This window comes from Juglans regia, chromosome 14 (genome assembly GCF_001411555.2).
Source record: "Juglans regia cultivar Chandler chromosome 14, Walnut 2.0, whole genome shotgun sequence".
In the NCBI taxonomy this organism is placed as follows: domain Eukaryota; kingdom Viridiplantae; phylum Streptophyta; class Magnoliopsida; order Fagales; family Juglandaceae; genus Juglans; species Juglans regia.
This window is the reverse complement of record NC_049914.1, coordinates 4,861,733-4,875,455: the sequence shown is the minus strand read 5'-3', so window position 1 is coordinate 4,875,455 and position 13,723 is coordinate 4,861,733. Positions and strand designations below refer to the sequence as shown.

At 31.9% G+C, this 13,723-nt stretch overlaps 1 protein-coding gene across 1 annotated transcript; it reads left to right on the top strand.

Moving 5' to 3' along the window:
* The first annotated feature begins 1,077 nt into the window (after positions 1-1,077).
* On the top strand, positions 1,078-12,229 carry LOC109008489. The gene is made up of 9 exons (XM_018988592.2): positions 1,078-1,232; positions 2,223-2,572; positions 3,285-3,776; positions 4,168-4,323; positions 5,357-5,523; positions 6,082-6,175; positions 7,003-7,451; positions 9,321-9,467; positions 11,741-12,229. The coding sequence occupies exons 1-9, from the start codon at positions 1,102-1,104 to the stop codon at positions 12,227-12,229; spliced, it is 2,475 nt and encodes an 824-aa protein (XP_018844137.2). The 5' UTR covers positions 1,078-1,101.
* Positions 12,230-13,723: the final 1,494 nt, after the last annotated feature.

Here is a 13,723-nt window from a genome sequence, read left to right as displayed (position 1 = left end):
TACTATATTATATAATATATTGAAAAAATCGGACATCAGAATCAATAAAATTGGAAGTACCAGTTTAGATGTGTAACTAGTGCTGTATCGAATCTTCAAATCTCAAAACTAAAATATACCAATTTGATTCTAAAATATATTCAAAATCGGACCAAAGATACACCCCTCGTTATGGGCAAAATAGTCATAAGAATACGGCAATGCCAAGTAAAAGAATCCAATGACAAAAGAGTAATTTCACCGTCAGGGAGGAGTGAAGGAAGATTGAACCCGGCCTGGAAGCACGTATCGACGAAAAAATGCCATTAAACAGAATAAAATATAGCAGAAAAAAGATTGAAGGACAAAAGAGCAATCTTATCACAAAATATTGCTTATTGGGGGGCCATCGCCTCATTTAGCATCAGATAAAGTAAAGATATAGTTAGCTTAACGCAACGTTTTGTCGTGGACCACATGGAGGTTACGATTCTGCTGATCTAGATTAAAATTCTTTTTAGGTTTTTATTCAAACTTGAATATTTTAAATGAGAAAAATATTTGAATTAATTTCTATAGTATGTATTATTTATTTAATGTGGATAACTATAGATCAAGTTACTTTTACATTTTTGTCTGAATTTAAAAGTAAAACGAATTAAATTCTATAGTTCATATTACATATTTAATGTTGTTTGAAAAATACAAACGGGTAACCATAAATATTGCAAGTTCTATTTTATAATTTTTTTTTCTCAAAAGTCTTCAAATTTAAATAAAAAATAAAAAAGAATTTTAATGATCTATGGTAGAATCATAGCCTCCTTGTGTTCCACGACAAAACGTTGCGTTAAGATAAAGTTATATCTTTACTTTAGCTGATGCTAAAAGAAGCAATGTGACGCATAAAAAACCCGTAAAATTAAAGGCGATGGCCCAAGAAGCAGTATTTTATTTGTTCTTGAGAAGTATCTCATGCAAGTTTTCAGATCTACTGATCTAGAAATCAGCACATGATCATCTTACATAATCCTGTTAGTCTCGGCCTTATAAACTCACGATCAAAAGACAAAAGAAGAGTAGTTCACCAGGAAAAAGAAAAAGAGCACGCACCGTGCATGCATGCATGGCTATATAAATTATAAACTCTCTCGCTTCAAGTTAATTAGTTCTTCCACGTTCATCACTACCACTACACAGATCGATCAGGCTAGGGTCCGGCACTCTAAACAGCCCGTCCAGCAGTACTGTAAGTACGTAAATATTGCATCATCCCTATTTTACTTTTAGTATACATTTTTTTTTTAAATGGGCAGATTATATATAGTTTATTTCAACCGATTTCAAATATAATAAAAAAAAGTATATATTAACTTATTTATTATTATGTTAAGTAATTAAGAAGAGTTGAAAGATAAAATATGGAGTTATTTATTATTATTAGTTGATAGAAAAGATATATCTTGCACCTTTTGTTAAAATTATTAATTAGTATGTAATAAAATAATTTTTAAAAGATGTAGTCGGAATTGGAACTGTTGCGAAGTCCTATACCTTCGACTTCGATTCTGGCATTTTTTGTATTTGAACTCTGATTTGAACTCTAAAAACTTCAACTATAATCGAAGTGGAGGAGAAAATAGAGTCGGATTTTGGAATTTTTTTTCATAGCCCTGCCTATAATTAAGCTCAAAATATTGCTTTTTGGATGAAGCTCAAAATTAGAAAAATATATTATGATATTATCGGGAATTAACTAGTAGCTAGCTAGGCCAAGAGATTATAATGAGATGTGTTGATGAATAATTCCACATTGTCTGTGGACAAAATCTTGGGCATATTTATAATGAATGAACATTAATCATCTCTTGTTGAACAGGTTTCACGAGATGAGTTAGGCTCATGAATTTTTTCATAATATCAAAACCTATCACAAGACGAATGGTGCCCACAATACTTATCTCATGACAAGGAAAAAAAAATACTAGCTTGCACATAAGGGACGGTGTTGATGAATAATCTCACATTGCCTGTGGATAAAGTTTTAGATATGTTCATAAGGAATGAACAATCCTGATCTCTTGTTGAACCGATTTCATTAGATGAATTAGACCCATAAATTTCTTCAAGAGGAATAAAATTTTCTTAAAGAAATATAAATGCCATATATATATATATATATATATTGGATCTGTTAGTTTCCAAATTTCACCTAACATGCATATTACTTCGTAATTTGACAGATTAAGCATGGCCACGACTATTCTTCCAGGCACAGTTGTTCCTGAAGTACTTCTTGGGAAGGAAAATTATGACAACTGGAGTGCTTGCATAAAAAGCTATTTGTTGGCTCAAGATCTTTGGGACATCATCGAAACAAGCATGGAACCTCCTAAACCAGGTGATGAAGTTGAATTCAAGGCTTGGAGGAAGAAGAATGCTGCAACTTTACATGCAATTCAAATTTCATGTGGGATGGACATACTATCTGAGATCAAGGGTATTAATTCTGCCAAAATTGTGTGGGATACATTGGCTGAAACGTATGAGCAACCCGAACAAGCTGGAGTCAACTTAAGATTGCCAGAATCTGGTGACATTCACTAGCTCTAGTACTTTTATTTTTCAAAAAATCTTCACAACCTCCTAACACTCCACACTCCACATTATTTTTAATTTTTATTATTTTTTTCTTTTATTAAATATTTATTATATGAATAATGAATAAATAATTTGAAATAATTTAAAAAGAATAAACTCAAAAAAAATATTAAAAATTTAAAAAATTTAAAAAAGTGTGGAGTGTGGTGGAGGTAATTGTGTAGCAATGCTCTTTATTTTTACTGCAAGTTTTGTCTAGCTGATCAACACAAATTGCCACACGGATTTAGCTAGTATGCCAATTCAGCTTTAATGAACCAAAACTGTATTACATGCAGTCCCTTTGCATAGTATTGCTAAAGGATTGGGTTGGATCTAGTTTTGAAAATGTACGTACGGATAAACAGGTATTCAAGTCATGGTACTCGGGTCAAGGTCAGTATTAAAACTCCTAATTATCTTAGCTAGCCAGGAGCTTAAAAGTAACTCACTATCTATCAGGTATAATATTACCACGTACGTCCAATAGTTGTGATATATAGTTTTCCCATGGAATATTGCTCAGTTCATGACATTTGACGTGCATTGCATGACTGATATTCCTGTCTAAATGGTTTGGTACGTAATATGTGTGTGTATATATATCATTAATCTGTGAGACAATGAAATAGAAAATTAATTAAACATGGCATATATGTATGCAGGGAGTTCCCGGACCATTAGTGAATATGCGAACTTTTACAAGGCCTTGCTATATGGTGATATGGGCCGTGCAAGTGATTTCATTACGCAGCATCCCGATTCGGTGAGGGAAAAAATTACACAGTTGGGCCGGACGGCTCTTCACGTTGCAGTCCTTGCTGGGCGGGAAGATATGGTGAGGTGGTTGGTGGAGGAGAAGATGTCGAAAGAAGACTTGGAAATACGAGATAATGAAGGTCTGACAGCTCTAGCTCATACAATTATTCGTGGTTACGACCGGCAAATTGTGGAATGCATGATAGATAAGAACCCAGAATTGGTCACCGTTAGAAATAATCGGGGATCAGATATTCCAGTTGTCCTGGCTCTTCGTCATGAGCAAACAGAATTGGCTAACTATCTCTTTGAAGTCACTCCGTTTGAAGAGCTACTGCCCGAAAGAGGCCCCCATGGTGCTACAGCTGTAACCAAAGCTATGCATACTGGAAATTTTGGTAACGATCGTCTAACGTCCATTTTATTCATTTTTAATTGGCCGTTATTCTTTCTGGCATGGCCTTCCTATTATTTCATTTCTGCGCGATATATATATATATATATATATATATATATATATATATTCGTATAAATAAATGATATATATTTGTAGTTATGGAGTGCGTAAATATTATGCAATTCATTTGAAAAAAGTTAGAGACTCACGTGAAAAAAAATAATAATATTTTCTCTAATAGTGGACTACAAATATCCTTAAAGATTGTACAGTACTTGTATATTGATTTATAATTATAAATATCATTATTATATTGTATGTATATATATAATTCTTTTTTTTTTCTAATGTTGTATATATGTGTATATCATCCATGTACGGTGCAAAACTAGAACTCGCTACGAAATTAATCCGGCGTTGTCCACGTTTGGCATTTACTCTAGACACAGACAAAGTCTCCCCTTTGTCCCTATTTGTTGGTACGACTTCCCTATTCGGGGCTGAATTTCTCATGACAGCGTCTTGGCAGCATACTATAATCCCCACGAGTTAGTACTCCCACTCATCTCTGATATCTTCTCTTCTTGCTAATTTTCATTATATATCCATGCATGCTTGCATACATGATCTAGCTAGCATTGATATGATTTCTGCATAAATTCCATTTAACATGATCATCCAACAGTGGATTGCCACATGAGTAAGAACAGGCCGGGGGAGGGGCCCCAAGGCTCCTAATAAAATTTTTTACTTGAGTGCATGCTAGCTAGCTTTAGCGGCCTCTTTCTTTTATTTGTAACATATAAAACTACTAAGTGGTGTATATTTTCCATAACCTTTTAAGTGAGATATTTTTGTCATCATAAAATTAGCTTTTGGTCTCCAATAATTTTTTTTTTCCTCTTGTATTTAATTTGAAGAAAATTGTAATTTAATATCATATTATTTTTCTTTTAAAATTTATAATTATTTGAATGAAATATATTTATTTAATGAAAAAATCCACATTTGGTCGGGTAGCTAGTTATGCAGTATATATGTAACTCATGTACTGCATGCTAGCTACTTCAAACCTTTTAATATAATTTATTATTATACATTATTAAGAAAACCCAAAGCCTAGTTTATCTTTCATATATAAATATTATCTTTTTTTTTTTAATAATTCGTATCTAACTTGTTACCAAAGTTTAGCGGCCTGATCTTTCTTTTATTTGTAACATATAAAAAGCTTACACGTAAGTAAAATTTTCAAAATTGTTAGAAGAATGAAATTTTGAAATTTATTTTTTTATTTTTTTATATTTTTACTCAGTTTATCTATTTATCATGATATCACTTTGTTGATTGTGTTCCTGAAAATTTTCAGTTGAATTATTTATTCTAGCCTAAAAATATTTTACCCCTGATCCAAATAATTAACTTATAATCCTAGCCTATATATCTTCATCGTTGTGTAAGAAATTAGCCTCGTCGATATATATATTGACTATGCACACCACTTTGCATTGAGCCCCAAAATATTTTTCATTGAGAAGAGAGGGAGTTAAGAGTGTGATGGTGTCATCTCTCCTGCGACAGAAATGAGTTTCTTCCAGAATATGCTGCGCCATCGGCGCGACAACGATATGGAGGCCGGAGCAAGCAGCTCCGGTGTCGGCATGAACGATGACGATGAATCGTCTTTGGATCCTTTCGATATTCCCATCACCAAGAATGCCGCAATAGCGCGTCTCCGCCGCTCGAGGGTACGTTTTCCCTTTTCAATCTTCTCTCTCTCTCTACTTTTACTTTTCATTTAGTTCTCCGGCCTGAATTGTCTGTTCGTCAAGATGTTTTGACTATGTTTTCTGCTTTGGTGGGTTCTAGATGTCAGGAGCTGCTGTGCATAACCATCCAAATATATAGAGAATTAAACATAATGGTTCTTAATTCAAACATTGTTGTTTGAAATCTTCAAATGGTCGTGTATTATGTTCCCGCCAAATACACCCCATCAACCACAAAGGGACCAACCTCCACATCTCTAATTTGCTACGACTACCAAATGGACTTGGCCAAAAGCTAACAAATCCACCACCTTCAGGGCATGGTTCTTAAATCGATGCCCATAAATTCCTAGCCATTTCAGAGTGAAGCAAAAGATTACTTTCACCACTCTGCTTACACACAGTTTCAATCCTTTATTTCAAAATATTTTAATCGTTTATGTTCTGAATTTTTTTTTTTATTTTTCATTTTCTTTAACTTATTTTTTCTGTTTGTGCACATTACTAATCTGCACAAATCTATTTCACCCAAACTAGGCAAAGGCCGTTTCATTTCCTCGTGCGGATAATATTTTTAAATATTATTTGGACACTCAAAAGAAGCGACAAACTGCTGGAACTAACAGATCAAGTAAGTTGTTGCCTAAACTTTCTTAAATTCCTTAAAAGTGTTTGGCGTGTAAGGATGTAAATCATATCATGATATTAATTTTGGGCTACTTCCTTTTTCTAATATCCTAATATCTGAATTATAATATATATAAAGCCATGTTGAAGACCTTATATTTTCCATATTGTGCATTATTATATATATGTTAACGAAGGAGTCTAATTTTGTCATTTATTTTTCTTGATAGCATACCAATTAGTAATGATCAATGGTGATGATCACTACTTGCATATATAATTTGCTATAGTCTAATTAATTATCAGGACGATCGAGATGGATCAGGCGAGTTTTCATTAGATTTATAATGACTGGCCTATATATAAAATGACAAAATGAAGCAACAAATCTAAGTATATTATATGTAGAAGCTGAGATTAAGGAGACGTTTAGATTCGCAACTCATTTTAGCTCATCTCAGCTCATCTCAACTAATTTCAACTCAGCTCACTATTATTCATTACTATTCAGTAACTTTAACTCACAAATCTCACTACTATTTACAACTCATCTCATTACTATTCATAATCCATCTCAAGTCATCTCAAGTCATCTCAAGTGATCTTCGAATCCAAACGTCTCCTTGTACTACACAACTTCATGCATTGCTGTAAATGATGATGACGAACGGAAATGGTACTAGTTCTAACTTAGAGAATTATATCAAGGAATATGCCATATTTACTTATATAAAAAGAGCTTTTATTTTTTTATTATTATTCTTTTTGTTGTATCTTCTATATAATTATAGTCTCGCACAGTTAAATTGACAATGTTTTGGTAATTTCAAGGACCCCATGATCAGGCCGATTCAATTGCGATCCGGTCGATCCAAAACCAATACCGACATCTTCTGTCTGTTATGTTGGACTCGATGAGGACTATGAACGAATATCAAATCGGGATAGAAAGTGGTCTTGCGCAAGCAATCTTCAGTGCTGTGAGACTAGGGATCGTTGGCTTTGTTACTTTAATTGCCAAGGAAAACAGAGAGGTTTTGTACTGGGTCCGAGATGGCGAAAGAAGAAACGTACTTATGTCTGCTGTCCGACATCGACAGGCTAAAATCTTTGGAATAATATACGGTTTAAGAGAGACGAAAGCTACATTACTATCAGCTCGAGATCATCTCGGCAATAACATATTACATGTAGCTGGGACGTTAACAGAATTCTCTCCGCCTGATCACATCACAGGTACTGCAGCTTTGAAGATGCAAAGAGAATTACAGTGGTTCAAGGTCAGCACTCCCTCTTTAATTATATATATATATATTTCTGTGTGCATGCTCTGATCTTTACTCACGTGGTACTGCATGTTACCAAATATATTTTAGTTATAAAATTTTTTTATAAAAATAAATTTATAAATTGATATAGTTTGACGTGTCACGTTAAATTATAAAATTATTTTTATATAAAATATAATTAACTTATCATATAAAGTTATATAGTTTGACGTGTCACGTTAAATTATAAAATTATTTTTATATAAAATATAATTAACTTATCATATAAAGTTATGATAATTTATAAATTTATTTTTATAATCGTAGTGCATTCTCTACCAAATATATATTTTCAGAAAGAGAGATAGGAGAGCAAATCCGTGCGTACCGGAACATATGATGAGATTAGAGATTTCGGCCTACAGTTTCCTACTTTTCTGAAAATAAAGTTAATAAACTACCAATCCATTGAGCGTGCACTATGTTCATTTGGGAACTGTCGTTATTACCGTCTGACCTTATAGTTGACATAATTGCCTCGGTGATCGTGACCAATAGCCGTAGACCGTCCCTAATAATATAATGATATATATAGTTATAGATTATATAAATATTATGTAATGGTTTTAAAAATAAATAAAATTTATTATTAAAATATTAATTTTTTAATATAAATCTTATATTTATTTATTTTTTTTAAAAAAATTACATAATACTTATATATTCTATAATTATAAATATAATTTCTCATTCTGTAATATTGGTTTCACCCCCACCCACCGAATTTCAAAAAATGGGGACCGCAGAAAATTAATTGATAAATTATACCCTTTTTAGCCCTATCCCCCTCTAGAGGTATTTTAGTGAGGAGTAATGTTATATATATTTATATTTTTATTTATAAGACTCATTTTGTTATTTTTTTTAAATTTAAAATTTAAATTTAAAATTTAAAATTAAAATTAAAATTTTATGATTTTATGATTTTCAATATATTAATAACTGACATGTGGAGAAGTAAGTTTTTTATAAATTTTTCTTAAGTACATTTAACATTTTTCTTTAGTGATAGTTTCTATAGGAATTGAACGATCCTATTTGGTCAAATACCTTGCGGAAAACTCATATGTTCCTTTCATTACAGACCTAATAATGTTATGCACCATATTTTCATTTTACTGTCATCTCATTATATAAAATATAACACATTTATCACTATTAAATGATAAAAAAAATCATCTAATAAAAGATTATATAATGATGATAAATGTGTTACATTTTATATAATAAGATAAAAGTGAGATGATAGTGTGATGTATAAAACTATCCATATTTCAATATACATAGATCTAAATATCAAGGCAATCACAGGTATCAAAACCACAATCTAGAAATTGAAAAACAACAAAAAATAATAAACACAAAATTTTAGTAGCAAAATAGAAATTCATTTAAAAAAAAAAAAAACTCTTTCATAATCTAAAACACAAAATTTTCAAATTACTTTTACGTAAAAACACTTGTACCTCCAGAAAACCCAACTTGCAATCTTGGCAAATGATCGGTTCGCCTCCCACCGTGGTGGCTCTAGAACTTCTAACAACTTTCTAAGTGGATCACTTTGACAAAAGAATCTCGAACTCCAGTGGTTATATGCTTTTCTATGGTTTGGCATTATCTCGAGGATTCAATATTCTCAAGGAAGACAATATATTATACGGTGTTGTGACCTCTATTTGTGTTTTTCACAATAATTAAAGTACTCGTCTTTTGTCGCCATGGATGCATAAGCTAGGTTCGATCAAATTGTCAGTCTTTCGAATATTAATGGGAAATTTTGGTTTCTTTTCTTTCTAAAATTTTGTGTATGATCAAATGTAGGGGGTGGAGAAGTTGTGCAATCCCATGTATAGGAACGAAAGAAACTTCGCCGGTTTGACTCCTGAACAAGTGTTCACGCAGACCCACAAAAAGTTGATTGAAGAGGGAGAGCGATGGACGAAGGACACGGCAAGTTCTTGTACAGTGGTAGGTACACTCATTATGACTATTATGTTCGCTGCAGCATTTACCGTCCCAGGAAGTAACAATCAAGATACCGGTTTTCCAATTTTCTTAAATAGAAAATTGTTTAAGATCTTTATAATAGCAGATTCTCTATCACTATTTTCTTCCTCAACTTCAGTATTGATATTTTTGGGAATCCTCACGTTACATTTTGAAGCAGAATATTTCCAAAAATCCTTGCCAACTAAGATGATAATGGGTCTTTTCACCCTCTTCTTCTCCATTGCAACAATGATGATAGCCTTTTCTTCTGCTATTTTGATTATGTTGCGTGGAGAATCCTGGATTGGCATTCCTCTTATTGGTTTAGCTAGTGTTCCTATTTCCTTGTATGTATACATGTACTTCGGCCTTCTTTTTCACATGTTTGTTTCAACCTATGGATCCGACACCTTTGATAGGAAAATGAAATCGGGGCTTGACTTGGGTTTCTCAATATGAATGATGTATGGATCATGTTCTATCAATATGTGGCGTACTAGTCAGGACGAATGATGCCCTTTCCCGACCACCTTTTTTATGTGTTTTTTTGGATAGATGACTGATGAATTTTAAGCTAGCTGTTGTGGCACATTTTGTAACTTGTCTTTTTCTTTTCTCATACCGTTGTTGTCCAAATTTGTATGTATTTGTGAAATCATCACTTGTTTGAAAAGTTTAGAAGTAAATTTAGTTATTTATATTATAGTTTTAACATTTTCCCTAATGCATAAGCTACAAGAGTTGCTATTTCTTATCTTTATTCATTATGGTTCTTATACACATAAATACAAATATTTCATAAATGCTCATTTCATGATTACTCCCCCGTTAATTAAGGTAATTATCATTTGTAATGAACCATTCTAATATTATTGAGAGATTGAATAAGAATAATTTTAGTAAACTTAAATTAAGTTAAATGAGTTATTTTGGATATGCCACTCGCCCAAATTTATTATGGTGAATTATGAATTATTATTGAGCTCAATAATTAGGTTAAAGTTTAATTAATATTTATGGATTAAGTAGGTCCTATTTAATTGGTGATAGGCTCGACTATTATTCAAAAAGCCCATAAAAATTTATTGGACGAGTTGAATACTAGGCCCATTAAAATTTATTGAATACTAGGCTTATGAAAATATGGAAAGCCCAAGAGCTTATTTGGATCATTTTAGCAAGCCAACCCTTTCGTTGGAGCCCAAATAAGGATCTGCAGAAAACAAATAAGGAGTACAAATATATACGTATACAAAAATGCTAGAAAGCACGCCGGTCATGAGATACGAAACACACAACCTCCATGTCATCAATAAACATATGATTTGGAAACATGATTTGTACATCCTATGGTGTAAAAGTCATGTGCACTTTCTTTAAAAAATATAGATAAATATGGGACTCACTTGAAAAAATTTACATTTTAATGGTAGGTCCTACTATATTCTAAAGGAATGCGTGAGCCTTACACACACTAAAATTGTATCTAATATTATTCTTTGATTTGTCTTACTTTTATTGTAACTTTTAATTAATGGCACTTCAGTTTGTAAAGCATTTCTAGTAAAAATAATAGCCCCTCAAAATCTTTAAAAAAAGAACTTCCTTCTCTTTAATTAATGGCATCTTACATATGGTAAGATTTATTGTCATCAACCTAGCCAAGATCTATGGAACATATCATCATAGTTAAAGATTACAGATGTCCTAAAACTCATTATCTTTTTTTCCCCTGAAATAAACGAAGAACGTGAAGTCATAGATCAAAAGGTAAACAGAATCTAAGTGGCCTGAGATTTTATTAAGTGTAATAATATAGAACTAATTAATATAGAATTATTCTACTTTTGGAAATTATTAGTAATATTGGTGCGTGAGCCATTTCGTAGGGTTCCAATTGCTTATTTGAATCACCACCCGACTTTGTAGACCACCTTCCAACTGTGATTCTGTTGAAAGTGCACGTGCCAAATAGGATTTTAGATGGATTAGCGCAAAAGAACAGAAGCAAACAAACACAAAATAAAATAAGAAAGAAAAAAGAGGAAGGGAAGGAGTTTTATGTTTCAGCTACATGTGAATAAATGGGAAATATTAACATGAATTAGGTAATTTTAGTGTTTAACAAGATTTTCGAACTATAAATGTTATTATTCAAATTTCTAAGTATATATATACTTAAAAGTGTCTCTCAATTGTTGAATGGTACTTTTATTTGCATTTTTTTCTAACATTTTGTATAACAAATACAGGAGGTGGAGAGCCTTTGCAATCCAACGATTACAACCTTTATGAACGCAGATGGTTTGACTCCTAGACAATTGTTTACAAAGACCCACAAGGACTTGATGAAAGAAGGAGAGCGATGGATGAAGGACACATCAACTTCTTGTACGGTAGTAGGTGCTCTCATTATCACTATTATGTTTGTAGCAGTATTTACGGTTCCAAGTGGTAATAACCAAGATACAGGCTTGCCAATATTCGTACATGATAACTTGTTTAAGATCTTTATAATAACTGATTCCCTGTCGCTTTTTTCTTCCTCGGCTTCAGTATTGATGTTTTTGGCGATCCTCACATCACGATACGTTGAAGAAGATTTTCTCAAATCCTTGCCTAAAAGAATGATAATAGGCATTTGCACCATCTTCTTCTCTATTGCAACTATGATGATAGTCTTTTCTACTGCTCTTGTATACTTAGAGTTTGTACCTAGTGTTACTAAAAAAAAATCATAATTTCTTTGAGTTTGTACTTAGTGTTACTAAAAAAAAAATCATAATTTATGTGAGTTTGTACCTAGTGTTACTAAAAAAAATCATAATTTATGTAGATCTGTCGGGAAAAAGAAAAACGCCAAGAATACACAATGTCTCAAAATTTTTCCTTTTTCTAAATAATTTTTTCTCAGTGACTTCAAATATGCGCAAAGGTTTCCTTTGCAGACAAGGGTTAAGTTAAACATGATCAGCTCCGCCCCTCATATGAAGTATAAGCAACAACGTCGGCATCTGATGAACCCAGCGACGAGACTCACTACTGCATAAAGCTCTTGTACAATTTCACTGGCAAAGTTTTAAGTTGTGATCCTTTCACCTGTTGATGACATAAACAAGCAAGAACACAATTTGATCTGTAATGGGTCATTAAGGGACAGAAACGCCATTTCCAGGCAGACGTGGCACTGCCATGAGTGGACATATGGTAGTGCCACGTTACCATTTAAATATTGTTTGTTTATAGTATTTTTAAAATAAAATTATGAAAATATGATTATTTATTTATGATAATTAAAATTGTATTAAATTAAAAGATCAACGTAAGAAGAGGTGAGATACCTTATATAAAAGCTCCAATATAATAACTACATTGCTCCGATGGAGAGGGAGTAAAATAAAAATAAACGGGACAATGAACTATGTTATCCCAGTAATGATACTCATAATTTCTTTTGTTTGTTTTTACGAATGAGATGAGATGAGTTGAGATTAAAGTTAAAATTTGAATAAATTATTGTTAGAATATATTTTTTAATATTATTTTTATTTTGAGATTTAAAAAAATTGAATTATTTATTTTATTTTATATAAAAATTTAAGAAAATTGTAATGATTAGATAAGATGAAATGAGATGAGTTGATAGAAATTGTGAAAACAAACAAAAGTAGTGCTCCATCTTTCGAGAGATGTAGCCTGAGGATGTCTAAGGCAAAAAGAAAAATAATTCTATTTTTTCTTATTTATTTTCATTCAATTTTTTGGTTTACTTAAAATATTTAAAAATTTTTTTTATAACATCATTAAAATATATTTTTTTAATCGCTAAATAAATAATAAAATCATAAAAAAAAAAGCCGTAAAAAATACTGTCGGGAGAAATGCTCGGGACCCATTATCGGAATCCCAAGCATTTCTCTTTCTTTTTATCGTTATCCACTCGTCATCCTACACGGTTATGAGCAAAATAGACATAAGAATGTTGCCAAGTAAAAGAATCCAATGACTTAAAAAATAATAATAATAAATAATAAATAAAAAATAAAAAGAAATAAAAATTCCAATGACAAGAGAGTAATTTCACGTTAGGGAAGAGTGAAGGAAGATGAAGGAAAAAAGAGCAATCTGATCATAAAATACTGCTGATTGGGCCATCGCCTCTTTCAGGCTTTTAGCATCAGATAAAGTACAGACAAACATCAGATAAAGTAAAGATACTAGATATAGTTATCATA